Here is a 17,044-nt window from a genome sequence, read left to right on the forward strand (position 1 = left end):
CCGTCAGTCTTATTTATAGCCCCTGGGTCAAAGCGCATGCATTTACCCTTCATTGGCTGCTGCTACTCGGTCTATAATTGTGTTACAAAAGGTTCAGCTCCTAAAACAATAAATTCAGAGGTTCCCCAGTATCTTTCCTTCGGTATCTCCGCCGACCTCTTGGGTGGATCTAAAACGATGACTACAAACTTGATGGAGCATTTCAGTCTTCCAACCCAGACAGCAACAGAAGGGCTATATTAGCCAATGATTCATTATATTTACCCAGGATCCTCTCCCCTCACACACCCCTTCGCCCCCTTCCCTCCCCTATTTCTCCCCCTCTCTCACATCTTTCCTCACACCGACACCCCTCCATCAAAAAAGACCGGCGAGTGTTGCATATTACCATCCGTCAGCACACACATGCCTCGGAATGCCATTCCTACGTCACAGGACCCCGTGGCAGCCCCCGGCCTCCGTCAGCCAATGGCAGGGCTCGCTCCGTCCCTGACACCATCCTTTTTTAAACTGAAACGCCACGCTTACCGGATTTTCATTTGATATAACGTTTCATATGCAAACCGTTGCACAACCCCCTACCCATAAACCATTAATACACATTGAAGGGAGCAATGCAAACTTTGACATTTAAGGATGACCATCTTATTCCCTGCATGCATACCCATCACACCTATACATATCTTCCCATAAACCTCCTTGAAAAAAAAAAAAAATATATATATATATATATATATATCCCATATTACTCAATTGTATTAGTAATATGGCGTAGGTTTAAGGCTACAGCAGTACGTTGAGGCGTAACATGCTTGACAAACACCAACACACACCGGACAAGCAGGTGAGGGTGTGGTCACGCCTTGCCTTCAGGGAACCGACGTGCAGCAGCCGGACTCTGGAAAAGCTGCGGGTGCGAATCCCAAGGACGACAGAGGGGGAAGCGAACGATTGCAGCAGCAGCTGCCCCGAGGACGGAGACACGCAATGACAAACGGCGCAAGGAGAGACCCAGGAGAGTGTTAGGGGGAGAAAGTGGGTGAGCACACACACACAGACACACATACACACACACACACACACACACACACACACACACACACACACACACACCCCGCAGCGGAGCACCAAATCCCCCTCAAAGCCAGTGGACAGAATGCGTTGGCCATGCCGTGACGAGCTGCCAGCGCGCTGGCCTGCGGACATTGTGCTGAGTCATGCTCTCTCTCTCTCTCTGCTTGTCCTTCAGCGTGATGCCTTCAGTTGATTCATTGGTGGTCAGGTTATGGTTTCTGTTGTTGGAGTTGAAATTGTGTGAAATTGGAAGTGTTGAAATGTTTGAGAGAACTGACTGAAATTGTACGAAATGTAAACAAAATATTTGCGTGAATACAAACATTTAATAAGAATAATTAATAACTCCGTTTTTTCTTGACCCGTCAGAAGATATCTTGTTTTAACTCGAGGATCGGCCTCAACCCAAAGACATGCTAATCTGAAAGAGATTTGACACGCAAGGATCAAAGAAATATATGAAATTTGGATTTGACAACATTTTATCAATTAATCACATAGAACAATGTTTCACTTCAGATGCTGATCTTCATTTCATCTTGGATGCCTCATTTATAATATCTGCCTTACAACAGGTTAACCCTGGATGTGGCTTGTTGCGTTGTGCTTTAAGAGGAACAGGAATCCTATGGACAGAGGATTTTGTTTGTTGCTTGGTGTATACATCTGTAATGTGCTAACAGGTAGGGCCAACTGGCCACTATCAGCAGGGAGCCACGACGGTTACTGTCTCTCTTCCTCAGCCGGGAAGACTCTGACATCTGAACCAACCCACACGCTCACACACTGATCCACTTCATACACACACGCTCACAAAAATCCGCACACAAACACACTTCTTACACATAAACACACACGCTAACACCTAGACAAACAGTTGCACAAAAAAAAAAAAAAAAGCCAAACAACTTCTGTACTAAAAGCCCATTTGGGCCAACGCTAACCCTTAGCAATGAAGTAGCACAAGTAGGAACATTTTAATACCAGCTCTCATCACGTTGTAATGGGCCCACACCATGTGCCCTCTCTCCCCTCCCAGGAGACCCATTGATCACCCCAGGGGTTAATGGACAGGAAGCACTCCGGCGTGTGGGCTGCCCCCTTGCGCTGACAAACAGAGAGCACCCGCTGCCCTATCATGCTCCCCTGGTCCCCTCAGGCCTTTTTGGTGGGCCATTAACATACCTGATTTTAAATGTGTGTCCCTCTGGCTGGCAGACACGCCAGAACACTCTGTCATCTTCTCTATCTGTGTCCTTGGCTCTTCATCTGCCTGTCTATTCTCTCCTGTATCGTTTTTTTCTGTAGCGTTTTCTGTCCTAATTTCAGCACTCGTTTCTCATGCTTTAATACTCAGTTTTTCAAACTTTTCTCACAACTTTCCTCCAATGTCTTTCTTGCATACACAAACAAGTGCATGCATGTGTGTGTCTGTGTGTGTGAGTGCGTTCATGCGTATGTGTGTGCCTCTGCATGTGTGCGTGGGTGTATTTGTGTGTGTGTGTTTGAGTGTCTGTGTGTGTGTGTGTGTGTGTGTGTTTGTGCGTGCGTGCGTGCGTGTGTGCATATGCTTGTGTGTTTGTGTGTGTGTGTATGTTTGTGTGTTCATAGGCTGAGTCAGAGAGGCGAGCGATGGATTTGATAGAGGCTTATATCCCTGGACAGTGTGTTATGTGGAGGGTAGACACTGCAGGCTCAGGCCAACTCTGGAGCTCACCACCTAAAATAGTTACTGAAGACAAATGACTATCGGACTATCAAAAGCCACCGCCCAGGGCTCTGAACCGGGATGTTTGTGCTTCCTACAATGCCAACAGCTCGTCAGACAGATCAGCTGCAGTCACCTTGAGACAAGAAGAATGCTCCATGGTGAGGTTTGCCTTCACATTTACATTTATAAAACTATAAAAAAGTGTTTGAATAAATATTTTGTATTTGCTTGGTGACAAACTTTCACTTTTCTTTACTTTGAGTTGCAACCCGGCATTGTGTCACCGTTGCCTGGAAACCATCACCTGTGACGCCAGGCGTTCCTTTAAAAAGACCCCTCTTTTCCGCTTCCTAAACCTGAAGTCTGACTCAGCCCAGACACTGACATCACTATCATGACTCACTCACAAAAACAAACACGCACATACAAGCGCTACTGTCAAGAGAGACGACTGCGACCTCCATCAATGTCAAAACACACTCCTCGAGAAGAAGTGAAATCTGTGTGGCCCATGGACTAGCCCAACAGTTGGAGCTTGGGTTAGGGGTGAGGGGTGCGATTCCCACTCCTAGGGCCATCTATGCTCAGAAATGCAAGCACCAGGAAAGGGTTGGATAAATGCAACAGACCAGGTTGGTTCAAGAACCCCCTTTGAAGAGGAGGTTTGATGAGAGGTTTGGTTTTTCAGGTAGTAGTATTCCCAAGACAAATTCCCCTTGGGGCAATAACGGTTTATCTGTCTATCTATCTGACAGTTTGTTACTGAGATCAATAGTATGCCAATAGTATGGTTTCACTGCAGTACAGAAAGCATTCGTTTCCGCCTCCCCTGATATAACAAAACATTCACACTATCGCATTACAAATAACTTGGCCAGTATAAACGCATAGTGTGCATTAGTGCGCTTATCTGGTGAAGCTCGCTCTACTTGTGTGCTCAAGATATCACTTCTCGTAGGACATTCCACCGAATTAAATGCGTCTTGACAGCAATGATGGGTGGGTTTTCCTATTCATAGACATTCACAGTCATTTATTTAGATAGAGTTAACACTTGGTTAAGAAAGACCTTAACAGTTGCCTGATGTTTCTTTTAAGAAAAGGAAAACAGGAGATGTGCCAATTGAGACGCAGCCAAAGGTCTGGTGTGGAAAATGGTTGGAACAGGTGGAAGACACGATTTCATGCTTGCATTACAAATAATAGCATTTATAAAGGGCTGAATTAACACCGCATCGTTTTTCGAAGGGGAAAATGCCTCCATATTTAACAGGGCATTATAACAGGGCCGTATCACGGTATGCATGTGTCTCTGATATGGCCAAGGCGCTGTGCGAGTGACCAACATCTTAAATAGTATAACCGGACAGTGACTGATTACTCCGCAAGTACCAGTAGTACACAGGGCCTCGGACTAGTACACATATTAGTACTAGTAAACAGCGACGATAACTCAAGAGAACGCTGGCATTAACACTTCCATGTAATAGGAGTGACATGTGAATCCTTAAATTTTAATACATAGAGTCTATTAAGAAGCCTCAGAGAGGTTGGCAAGGGGCCCGGGTATTTGATTTCATCTCCGACGGTCCAAAAGAGCCTTAGTGACAGGCAGACTGGGTTTTTAGTGCTCAGGCAGCGTCTCTTGAGAATGCCCTCACCGGAGCGGTTTGGTTGACACCTTGCTTGGAGCATTCTGTCCTAATCCCTGCAGACTCTATCAAATTGGGTGGATCCATTCCAAAAGTTATGCTGGCTTCCTCCTGAGTAAGTAGTGGAACATGGGATAGCTTCATTGGTTATCATGGGAACGGCATTGTCAGAAATGCCTGGAGAAGTTTTTGATGAACCTCAAATAACAATGTTATTCCAATCAAGTAAAATACAGGGTAGGGACAGTGTAGTCTGCACACAGACTATAGATATTATTGTCAATAAATCTATTAAAACCTGTAATAGAGTCAAACAAAACAGTAAGCAAGTGTCGACAAAGATCGACTAATGATTAATGTAACCCGAAGCTGCCCTCGAGGCAGCAACTGCCCGCATAATGGATGGCATGAGCGAAAGGTGACCCATTTTGAACTGTCAACGAATCAACAAAATGTCTGCGGCCTCTATCATCGGCTCACCCCATTGGCAGGGGCGGTGTCACATGACCAGGGACCAAACATTCTGGTGGGGTGCCGCATTGGATATCAGGCATTGCCCAGCATTAACATCAGCGGAGGTTGCGGCTAAAATTACGATTGTTGATATGCAAAATCCTACATCAATGCCCAACTCTTACCAGCCCGGAGACAACCGCCACCCAGCCACGGAGACCCCACCTCCTGCCGGGCAAAACTGAGCCGTGGGAGGGTTTGGTGGAAGGGGGTTTCGGCATGGCTGATCATTTCTAAACTGGCCAGCTGCTGCCCAGTGGGTTGTGGTGTGGGGGGGCATGGAGGAGGGAATGTCCCTCATGCTGCGAGAGGTGAACGATCAGGTGAGTGATCACTTGACAATTGGACAAACTTCTAGCGTGTCCAACTGGATTTCAACACTCTGGCCTTAAGGGAGCTCCAGTTATGGCCGCCTGCAGAGAGTCATAGTCGGAGTGCTTTGAGAGAGCATGCGGGGCGGTCGGAATAAGATCACCGAAGGCCGTCTGGTACCACAGGTGTTAATGTCTCTGCATGGAGGGTTACCACTAGTGAGACGACCAAGATCGTGCATCGTAAGGCGTGGGGTTTGGAGAAGAGAGGGGAGGTGGAGGAAGGAATGTGAGGAAACAGACTTGCATTGATGGAAACCATCTTAACACTGGTGGCAGCTGCCCACTGCATGGCCATAAATCTGGACCACCGAGACAGGAGGGAAGACGCCTCCTAGTTGGGTTTAGAACCTGCACGAGTGACGACAGACTAACCAATTAATTTGAGACAGCTTGCTTTGCTTTGGTTAGCGGAGGACTTTCTTACAGTAGTTTGACTAGCATACTTTTAACTGGCTTCTCGACCCATTGGCCACAGAAAGCACTTTAAAGTTATTGCCTGACATTCACCCATTCATACACATATTCACACTCCGGCCACAGTGTCAGCCATGCAAGGTGACAGCCAGCTTGTCGGGAGTAGTAAGGGTTAGGTGTCTTGCTCAGGGACACCTCAACACTCCACTAGGAGGAGCCAGGGTTTGAACTAGCAATCCAGTCGACCCACTCTACCTCCTGATCCATTGCTGCTCATGTGCCATGCCTGTGCCAACTGTGACCTAGCCCAACATGCATGTTTATGTTTAGCTCATTGTCTTTGTTCATCTGTGTGTCAAGTCTGTGTGTGTACTTTAAGAGCAAGGGAAAAAAATGTCAAAACCCTGTGTGTGAACATACAACTTGGCGAATTAAGCTGATTCTGATTCCTAAAGATGTGCTGAAACCTCATTCTTGGTGGCTATTTATCTGTATTGCGCTCTGCAGTAATGCTGAAAAGGTTGTGACCTCACGGTATTTCCTTTACCTCAAGCAGCCTATGTTAAATCATCTCCACCAGTGCAATGCATATTGTTCCCTTACAACTACAACAGAAAGCATGTGACCACAGATGGAGAACATAAAGTACAATTTCTCACACAACATAAAACAACAAATACACCAGGCATTTCCAAGGAAGACAAATCTATGACAATAATTACAACAAAGAAGAATAAAATGATGGTATTCTACACAGGAGGTTTTGAAACCCCTTTGAGATAAACTCTCTTCTAATCTATTTTCCAGTTTCCCTTTATTTCTTACCGGTGGTTGGGCTAAACAGGAAATGCTTTGGCCAGTTGAAATCTCAGGGATCCATTTTATGACTTGTGAATCCCTAAAATCATATGGATAGGGCTGAAAATACATCAGGTGTTAAGCCATAGAACTGAGGAGAGGTGAATGGGGAACGAGCATTGCTCTAAAACAAAGCAGTACAAAGCTTATTCTCTGTTTAGTTCTCTGTTTTCACCCCCTGATGACGCACGGTTCTTTTGACGTGGGTGCATTCACAAACAGCAATAATCGTTCTAGTACCTCCTTGCAAAAGGCTTGCCAGCAGGCCCTATTCTGTCCTGATTCCAACATCATCAACACTTTACAGTCTAGACAGTTAAACGATTGCAACCCTATTTGACATTAGCAGGGTCTTAAGGCACCACTGGTTGCTCACCAGAGACTAATGAAACACGAGGTCGTCCTCACATAAATGGGCCCTCTGATATGATCAATTAGTGAACTGGATATAGAAGCAGTTCTCTGGCATGGTGTTGACCGGCTGGGTCTGTCTGGGTGCTCTATTAGGAGCAGAGTGCTCAGATGATTAGGGATGATTATGGGCCTGATAGGTTGTATTATAGGTAGTTATATTTACGTCAAACAAAAGACACACAACACTCTTATCAGCCATGTCTAGCGTCTCTGAGGGAGGGGTTGAGAGCCAGACATTCCTTTCAGTCTGTGTATCCCCTGCTGCCGTTCTTTCTCTATCTGTCCCTTTCAAAGGTGGATCATTGTGAGGGCCCTGTGCTGTCTACATTTAAAGTTGGGCGTCTTAGCAGCGAGATTATCACCACATAATAGCATTCATTTGCGAGGCTTTAAGTTATAGCTGGGGAGACGCTCTTTAAAGTCCATAAGAAAATAAAGTGTGCGGGCACACACACACACACACACACACACACACACACACACACACACACACACACACACACACACACACACACACACACACACACACACACACACACACACACACACACACACACACTGTCTAATCCGGTGCAAATAGGTTAGATTAACATCCGTCATCTTTAGTGTTTAATATATTGTAGCGTTATTTGCACAAGCAGTGCGTGCTCGTGGTACCAGTCCACGACCACGCGCGTAAACGTATCCGTGTGCGTGCGTCCACCACTCTCGTGGGGTAGCAGAGATGAAAGCGGCATGCCTTTGGGATAAGCGCACACACACATGCTACACACACAGCAGCGGGCGCTCAGCTGTCGGAGCCCGCCTTCAGACGCGGACCGTGGCTGGGCGCTACCCTGCCTGCGGTAGATTGGACCGCGACAAGGCTTATCAACCACCGATGCAGCCCTCTGCCGTTCAGCCCGGGGGTAGCCAGCTACTACATACACCCAGTGCTCTGTACATTCAGTACATTCATTGGATGGTGCATTGAGAGCGCCTGAGGCTAGAGTGCAGCCTTGCCCAAGGGTAGTGTGACCAGACCCTCGTTCAGGGAAAGGTCCCCGATCAATAAGCATGGGGATTTTTACAATATTTTGTACATTTTTTGAATGGGAAAAGGCAGTTGTTGATTACACCTGTGTCTCTGATAGTCCCGATACACAGCAAACCTATATGGGCTTTACAGCAGGCCTGAACGATCATAGACAATATCAGTACAATGTAGAAGGATTCCCTAATCCAGTAGCCGGCTTCAGATTGTTTTGGGCTGGTTTATAAAGACGTAAATGTAAAACACATCACACTATCGGGCATGTAGCAGGCATAACAGTAATTCTCCAATTATGTACTATAAAAGCCTACTACATTTAACATGATAAGAATGGTCAAATGGGAACATGTTCCCTTTTTTTTCAGAATTATAACATCAAATACTGTTGATGTATTGACTATCAACTGCCCAACTGCCAGTGACTTCATTTCAGAAACATGTCAGCTTAACACGACATGAGGCTGTGTTGTGAAGATTTCATGTAGCTAGTGTTAGCTTAGTTAGCCACCATCAGGAGTCCAGCCCGTTGAGTGGTTAATCACAAACCATAAATCAAGGGCCGTCATCTCAGAGCCATGGACACTAATTAAAGTTTAATAAATCACCAAAATGCAAAAAACGCAAACTAGGACCCACTACGACTGTATAATAAGCATATTATTCACAGTACAAACAATTTATTGGAACTGAATTTATATACAACTACCAAGATAAAAGGTCAAACAATCTCCCTTGTCCTGTGTCCAATTTATGCCTTGTTTTTTTATTTTAACTACCAATAAAAGCCCAGTATTGGTTTGAAGGTTGTGTTCACAGCCTGCGTCCCTCATATTCCTCAAGGCACTTCATTAGTTATGACCAGCACCTTTAATTTTAGCTTGCGTTTATGTCAAGACCTTTACACTGTGCCAGTGCATTTACTGTAGCGTTAAGAAACCGGAGGCAGTGTTGAAGAGTTAATCCAATAGAACTCTGGTCGTTGTTACAGGATTTGACCACAGTCTTAAATTGAAAAAACAGGTCTCAGAATAAAATAAACCTCTTCTCTTTCTCCAATTTAGAATCGTGGAGTAGCTTTCCACGGGTCAGCCTATATGAGACATGGGCAATATTATACACTCGCATTTTACAAGTGTTATGCCAGTGATAGCCTGGTATGAAGATACGACGTCATTTAATACTATCGAGGTATAAAATATCACATAATCTCTGCTCGCAAAATGGGAACATAGCCAAGGGCATAATTTGGTCGATATCTAAGCCTCTTGATAACATGATACATAGCCAGCCAGGGAATAGTTACCCATGATTAATTCTTAAATTGTTGTAATGATATTGTTTATCTATACTGCTTTTGTAAGCGTTGACTATACAACATTTTTATTCTTACAAAGATGTAGGTTTTAGTTTACTTGCTTCAATAGTGCCAAATTCTTGAGGTTAAACTCAGATGATTTCTTATGTCAGGCAGTTAATGAAAAATAAATAGCATAGGGAATGAAGTGCTACACATCACAATCAATTGTAAAATAAGCCTCTAAGCCTACATGCAAAAAATGTATTAGCTGATTATGAAGTATGCTGAGTATTTTAGTTTTGGAATCTATCATAGTTGGATTGGGCGCAATAAGTGTGCTTGCACTACGCCGACCAGATTTCTGAAATGAAAAACAGGGACATTTGTAGTTTGGCGATTAATATATCAACAGAATATCTGATGTTATTATTTCCGAAATAAAAAAAACGGTGCATTTGCCTATTCTTATCAGGGTCAATGTAGTAGTGTGGTAAAAGATCTGTAATTTCATGCCCATTGTTGACAATAATTGGTTTTAACCTTACAATCTAGGCAAAACAAGTAGCTGTTATAAGGAATCGTTCCATATTGTACAGTTTAAGACCACACCTGCTTATGATATTAGTCCGATAGTTAGACCTGGCCTAGCGAGGTCGCACCACAGTCTTTAAGATTGACACCTTTAACCCTCCTAAAATGAATACTCATGAGCACGCTAGAATCTTTTGCACTTTAAAAAAATTGATTCATAAATTTAGAACTTCTATCTATTTTAATCAAGGGCATTTCCGGGGACACCTTCAGGCGAGGATCGGACCCCAGAGACAGGAACAGAGTCCCCGTAAAACAGTGACGTGTGGTCACCCTAGCTCGCACACCATGCCTTCACGCCATGCTGGGAGAATACGTTTCATCCACGATATCTAGGCCTGCCCCTGGGGATTTCATCCAGGAATAGCGGCCAGGTCAGTTTTAGCTGAGACCGGAAAAGCTGCATCAGTCTTGTATGTGCAGCAATTTATAAAAAAAACGATATCCTTTTCTAAATGTACCAACATGGCAACAAATAAATCACTGTCCCTAACAATTTTGTCATCGGCAGATATTGTATCTGTCAATAACCCAGACCGAATCTGTCAGACAAATGTGCCGAGCTGTGAATGTCTCCGCTTGAAATGTGTGAAGGGTTTGTCATCGCACGTTTTCGATTCTAAATTTGTGTAATTTATCTTTGCTTCAAACCCAGAATGTATCTTTCTGCGGTGATGCCTGAAATCCATCCATCGACGTTAACCGTTTCGGACGGACAAAGCACACAGTGTGAAATATTTGTGGCTATATGTGAGGACATTAAGGGGCCGTGACTGGGACAGCCGCAGCGGTAGAAATAAGGGCCGATGGCTAGCCCCTAGGGCCCCCACTGTGCGCCATGCCACCGGTCAGCAATTTAACGTTAAGGTTAGCCGCATGTGCTGCTACGCGTCAACAGGCCCATTGCACTTAGCACACAGGCAGGTTCCAAGCCATTGTAGCCATATGTCGTGCATGTGAATGTGTACAGTATGTGACAATAATGTACACATTGTCATACTCACAGGATAGAGATGAGGGCTAGCCATTTGGAAGAAGGAATGTAACAGCGAGTGCTATCAGTTGTGACCGAAAGTTTCCTAGAAAAGCGGGGGTTGTCCCAGGAGCTGGCTAGCCCCGTCATGCTAATCACACAGGCTGGCTCCTTATATCTTTGCTGAGAAAGTACTCGGTTAGACAAGACCGAGTGGATACCACATGGTACACATTCTAAATTGCCATTTGGAGACACAGAAGACTAGGTTTTTGAAAACACCTAGCTGTGTGTCACGAAACACGAAGCGTGTAATTTGTTTTTATTGGGTCATTGAAATAGACAACAGGGTTTAGAGGCTGATCATCAATTGGCACAGCAACAGCTACACGACACTGTAAGGTGTGAAGATGGCTGCAGACAGCAAGATGGATGAACAGACCGTCTGGACCGCTAGATACAGTACAAAGACAGACCAAACTTTCCTTGTTAAATCTGTACAAAGAGACCGGGATAGAGATACTATCCCTTGTTAAATCTGTACAAAGAGGGATACAGAAAAAATCGTTCCTTTTATGTTTTTCACACACTATGCCAACAAACTTCGAAATAGTAGCCAGATGTTGAAGTGTGAGGCTCTTTGGCATAATAGAGTAGCCTATAACGTAATTCACAGTCTAACACTTTATTTTCCGTCACTAACCGAGAGGAAACTGTCTGCAAGTCAAGTGGGTCAAAACGGCTGTCAAACTTGTTGATACAAAATACACGCAACCAGGCTTACTGTTGTCAGCTGTGGTAAATTCACCGGATGCAGGGCTGTTTTTCACATTAGTGAAGACAACGTTTTAAATGTTTAAATGTGTAAAGGCACAGCTTGGGTCCTGTAACAGGTGCTGAGACACCAGTCAGGGTTCGATCAGACCACTGACCCTGCCAACGACAGGTCCCTAACTCACGTTACTTTAGACATAAAGACTCACATGTCACATGTTTTTTGCCAAGTAAACAATTAAAAACCAAAGCAGCTGCTATGGAGTATAGATCATTGATTGCCAGATTACGCTAGTGAAGACAATAGGGAATTGCTTGTTCATAAACTTTTTTTCCTTTTTTACAATTAATCAGTTAAAAAGGAACAAAAACATATTTTTTTCTGTTTCTGAATTGTGTTCAGCAACTTGTGCAGGCTTCTATTTAGACAGAGACGATACTGTGTACTGCCGCGATATATTGACAAGTCATGTGTCGGTATTGAAAACTTTAGGATTAGAATGGCAAGGTTGATAATGAGCACGTACTAAAATATTTTTAAAACACCAGAAAGACAGCATACAAAAACAAGGTGTTTTACAAAATGTTTAGCAAGTTGTTAATCAAAAGTGAACCTTCCAGTTGCTTCGAAAAATTACCTTCAAAACCTTCGTTCACTGACTTCAAAGACGACCAAATCTTGTAAAACATGATTGATGCCTGCTTGAGCATCACTAACACATAAATTGTGGATGTTTTAAAATAGAAGCAGCACCGTGCAAAGCCATACATGGGCCCTCTAACCTTTCACTTTTCCGCACAGCAAGCAACAAACAGGGCGCCTTACGCGCACAGCCACTAAAGGACCAACAAAAAGTCACAAATTGACCATGGTTACTTTCACTCTTTTCTATTGTGACAAAAAATACCAATATTAAATCTGTTGCTCAGTATCACTAAACCAAACCGTTTGGGGAAAGTCAGGCCTCAATCAACACTCTTTCAGGGCGCAAGTCAAGGTGAAGTTTTATGTACTTACCGTATTACAGAATGACAAGTTAATTTTCAATCCAAAGAAATAGGGCATTATTCAAGAATACTACCGCAATCAAATTACAGTAAACTGGCGCTGTACAACTGGAAAATTCACAACAGCTTCTATTTTAATGCAATAAGGCCTACTGTTCAATTGTGATATGTCTTCAACTATTATCTTAGTCTGTGTCAAGGTATTGGATATACGCTGGATTAATGTTCAATTGTTATATGTGCTATCATCTTGGTTAAATCTAAACAAACCAAATACTAACGTTATAATTTGAGGGTATCCATGAAAGGTATACGATTAATTAAATGCATGATTATTGCCTAAAGTACCTATTTGATCAGGTCAGGTCATATCAATCAACAAAACGTCGATATTTTCGACGTTAAGTAAATGTTGAAATATTGTTGAATTATTTCAGTAAACTGGATTCTTTCGAAATTCTGTAAATATCACTAAATGTGACTTGGTTCCGTACCTTTTCATATTGATACACCAGAAGAAGTCAAAATATATGATCTGACAAAGACTTTTAACCCAGGGAGACACTTTTTATTCGTCTCTAGTACTTTTTAAGCAGGGTCAAAAGGTAAATTAGAATATTGCATCAGTCTTTTATTCTTTCTTATAACTATATTTTATTATCGTTTATTTCTGAAATTCAGCCTTGTGCTGATGTGTAAGGGTTGACTGACATACAATAGAAAAAAAAATATTTGAATACACTACCATGAAAATTAAATGATAATGTTCTATGCTACCATGGATTTACTTCTTATTAAACCACAATAGTAATTTATGACTTGCCAAATTGTATCTGATGATGTAGATGCTGTTGTGAACGTTAACAGTTCAAAGATATAACCAAATCCTTCTTTAGTGTTCACATGCATTTGAAGTAATCATTAAAACCAAAATATACAATAGATTCACAGATTTTCCTTGAATTGCGGTTTTTCATCAAGCAGTTTGCTCAAAGCATGCACTACAGTTATACAGTGCTTAACAGGGAATAAAGAAGTACAGAACTGCATTCAGGAATTGACCTGCAGGTGCAAGTTTCGATGCAGAACCATTCCTGGACCATGCTCCCACATGCTTCATACATACTCCAAGATATCCCAGCGACTTTCACCCAGTGATTAAAATTCCAACTTCTCTCCAAACATCTTTCCGTCAAACCACAAACTCTCAATGGAAAGCTGTGTTCTCAGCTGTGTTGTATCCCCACTCGAACCGATGCATCATTCCACCAGCTCCAGTTCTCCAAAGCTCCGTGACAACTGTGCGGAAGCCCGACTTAAGGGGGTTTGGTACTCACCTCTGCAGGGGTTCTCCGGAAGAGTTGGCCGCCGGGTATCCTCCACCTCCACTACCACCGGCGAATCCTTTTCCCAACATCTTGGCCTGGCTGTCCTTCAGAGTCTCAACGTGCCTCTGTATGTCCCCACTCCAATCCCAGTTCTGATGCATGGCAAAGCAAACTGCCCCCGTACCCCCCTGGGGTTCTACCACACCCCTGCACCCCTAAATCAACCTGCTGTACGCCCCCAAACCACCACCAACACCTCCAACGACAGCACCACCACCACCACAACAGCTAACTAAACAATCACCTCAACTCCCTCCACAGAAATACAAAAAGCTAAAGCAATGGATCCAGGTGAGGCCTCTCTCTCTAATCACTCCCTATGTCTCTCTGGCTCTCTCTCTCTCCGTCTCACTCTCTCTGTCTCTCTCTCACCCTATCTGTCTCTCTCCCTTCCCTTCCCTCCTGCTGTGGCGCTGGCGTCCGTCAGTAAAAGCCGGCCAGCTGGAGTAGAGGGGCTCTGTCTCTGCCTCCCACCCCCCTGATGGACAGCAGCAGTGGTCGCAGTCTGCCCCCCCCCCCCTCCCACACCTCCAGCTCCCGTCTCTCTCTCTCCCAGCGCTGTCGCACACCGCAAGGCCCTGCCACACACCGTCACACACACACACACACACACAGAAAGAGAAGGTGGAGGTGAAGGCAAGCAGGACTGGTACCGAAGGGGAGCAGAGGCGTGAGTGAGAGAGGGAACCACAGAGGGGAGGCGTGCGTGTGGGGGGGCCCGGACGGCAGGAGGGGGCTGAGTTGAAGGCAAGGCCCCTGAGCGACCAATTGGGACACCCCTGCTTGGGACAGCTCCGTGCAGCACGACAACAGAGAGCGGAGTGTGACGCTACCCCCCTTGTCCTGCCCCAGCCACTGCTGATTATCACCTCCGGACCGGCACACACACATTCTCATACACACACACACACACACACACACACACACACACACACACACACACACACACACACACTATAATACAGACATATTTAGGTGCACACACTCTCAGACACACATAAACACACACACACACACACACACACACACATTCTCATACACACACACTCTAATACAGACATATTTAGGTGCACACACACACACACATTCTCATACACACACACACACACACACACACACACACACACACACTCTAATACAGACATATTTAGGTGCAAACACTCTCAGACACACATAAACACACACACACACACACATTCTCATACACACACACACACACACACACACACACACTCTAATACAGACATATTTAGGTGCACACACACACACACACACATTCTCATACACACACACACACACACACACACACACACACACACACACACACACTCTAATACAGACATATTTAGGTGCACACACACACACACACACACACATTCTCATACACACACACACACACACACACACTCTAATACAGACATATTTAGGTGCACACACTCTCAGACACACATAAACACACACACACACACACACACACACACACATTCTAAAACAGACATATTTAGGTGCACACACACACACACACACACACACACTCTAATGCAGACATATTTAGGTGCACACACTCTCAGACACACATACGTAGGCACACACACATTCATTGGCACACACTCATACACATTAATAGACACACACTCATGCACATTAATAAACACACCCTCACACAGGCATACATAGATACACACAGACACATTCACTCTCGTTCACAATCTTTCTCATAAACACACACAAATCCATCAATGCACACACACACACACACACACACACACACACACACACACACTCTCTCATGCACTCCCCCCCCTCCCCCCCCCACCCTGGCGCGGCTGGCCAGTGAGAGCGTCGGTTCGGGCGGAATGCCATCAGTCAGTTGCTGGGTGTCAGGAAGGTGTGATCTGCGGTGTGATTGGAGCACAGGGCTACGGACAGCGTGTCAGATGATTCACATTTTGTGGTTGCAGCCCGCTTGTCTGGGGTTTCACATCTGTTGGCCCCAAGCCGGGCTCCTTTGTAATAAATCACTATCGGGGTGGGGTTATGGCCGTTGCGCAATAGAGGGAGTGTGTGTGTTTGTCAATGTATGTGTCTGTGTATGTCAATGCATGTGTGTCTGTATATGTCTATGTATGTGTGTCAATGTGTGTATGAATATGTGAGTGTGTCTATGAATGTAAGAGTGTGTGTGCATGAATGTATGAGTGTGTGTGCATGGATGAATGAGTGTGTGTGTGTGTGTATGAGTGTGTATACATGAATGTATGAGTAAGTGTGTGTATATGATTATGTGTGTGTCTGTGTATTCGCGAACGCTAGCGTGTGTATGTTTTCAGAATTGTTCAAATATACAGTACAAACCATGTGGTTACTTTGCCTCCGCCTTGAATACTGAACAGAGGGAATGTACAGAAACACAGGCGGATGGACAGACGGACAGATAAGTCTAAAGATGGTTCGCAACCACTCACTCGGAGAGAAAGACATTTCCTCAATCTACACCTTGTACCGCAGTGACGGACGGCAAAGTCACACCAACACCTGACAAATTCCTCTGGGGAAAGAGAGCGAGAGAGAGGGACAGAGAGAGAGAGAGAGGGACAGAGAGAGAGAGAGAGGGACAGAGAGAGAGCGAGAGGCAGAGAGAGATAGGGAGAGAAGCAAACTAACAATACAACCCCCCCTCCGCCATACATACATCCACTAGGCGTATTTTTAGGCCCTGTAAGACACCAGATACCACTGTAGTATGTAGGGTGTTCTAGAAGGCCAGCCCGCAGGATCGCGTTAAGCACGGCGGGGTAAAGGGGTGCCTAATTACAAAAACAGTTAGGGTCTGTGCGCTGAGATCGCCCTTGATCCTGCATCGCTGACGGCCTGGAGGTCAGAGAGCGCCGTTCCTCTGGGGCCCTCCTCTCTCTCTCTGAGGTCAGAGCGCCGTTCCTCTGGGGCCCTCCCCTCTCTCTCTGAGGTCAG

General features: G+C 44.7%; 1 protein-coding gene across 1 annotated transcript in view; it reads right to left on the reverse strand.

Annotated features, from left to right (window-relative positions):
• The window catches only part of rbm20 (RNA binding motif protein 20), a 42,768-nt gene extending 28,603 nt beyond the window's left edge, over positions 1-14,165 (reverse strand). Inside the window, exon 1 of the mRNA XM_056587292.1 lies at positions 14,024-14,165. Coding sequence (XP_056443267.1) covers positions 14,024-14,103 — 80 coding nt within the window. The 5' untranslated portion in view covers positions 14,104-14,165. The remainder of the gene's footprint in view (positions 1-14,023) is intronic.
• Between the last annotated feature and the right edge of the window lie 2,879 nt (positions 14,166-17,044).

The sequence above is a fragment of the Gadus chalcogrammus genome, chromosome 3 (assembly GCF_026213295.1).
Source record: "Gadus chalcogrammus isolate NIFS_2021 chromosome 3, NIFS_Gcha_1.0, whole genome shotgun sequence".
NCBI classification, from domain to species: domain Eukaryota; kingdom Metazoa; phylum Chordata; class Actinopteri; order Gadiformes; family Gadidae; genus Gadus; species Gadus chalcogrammus.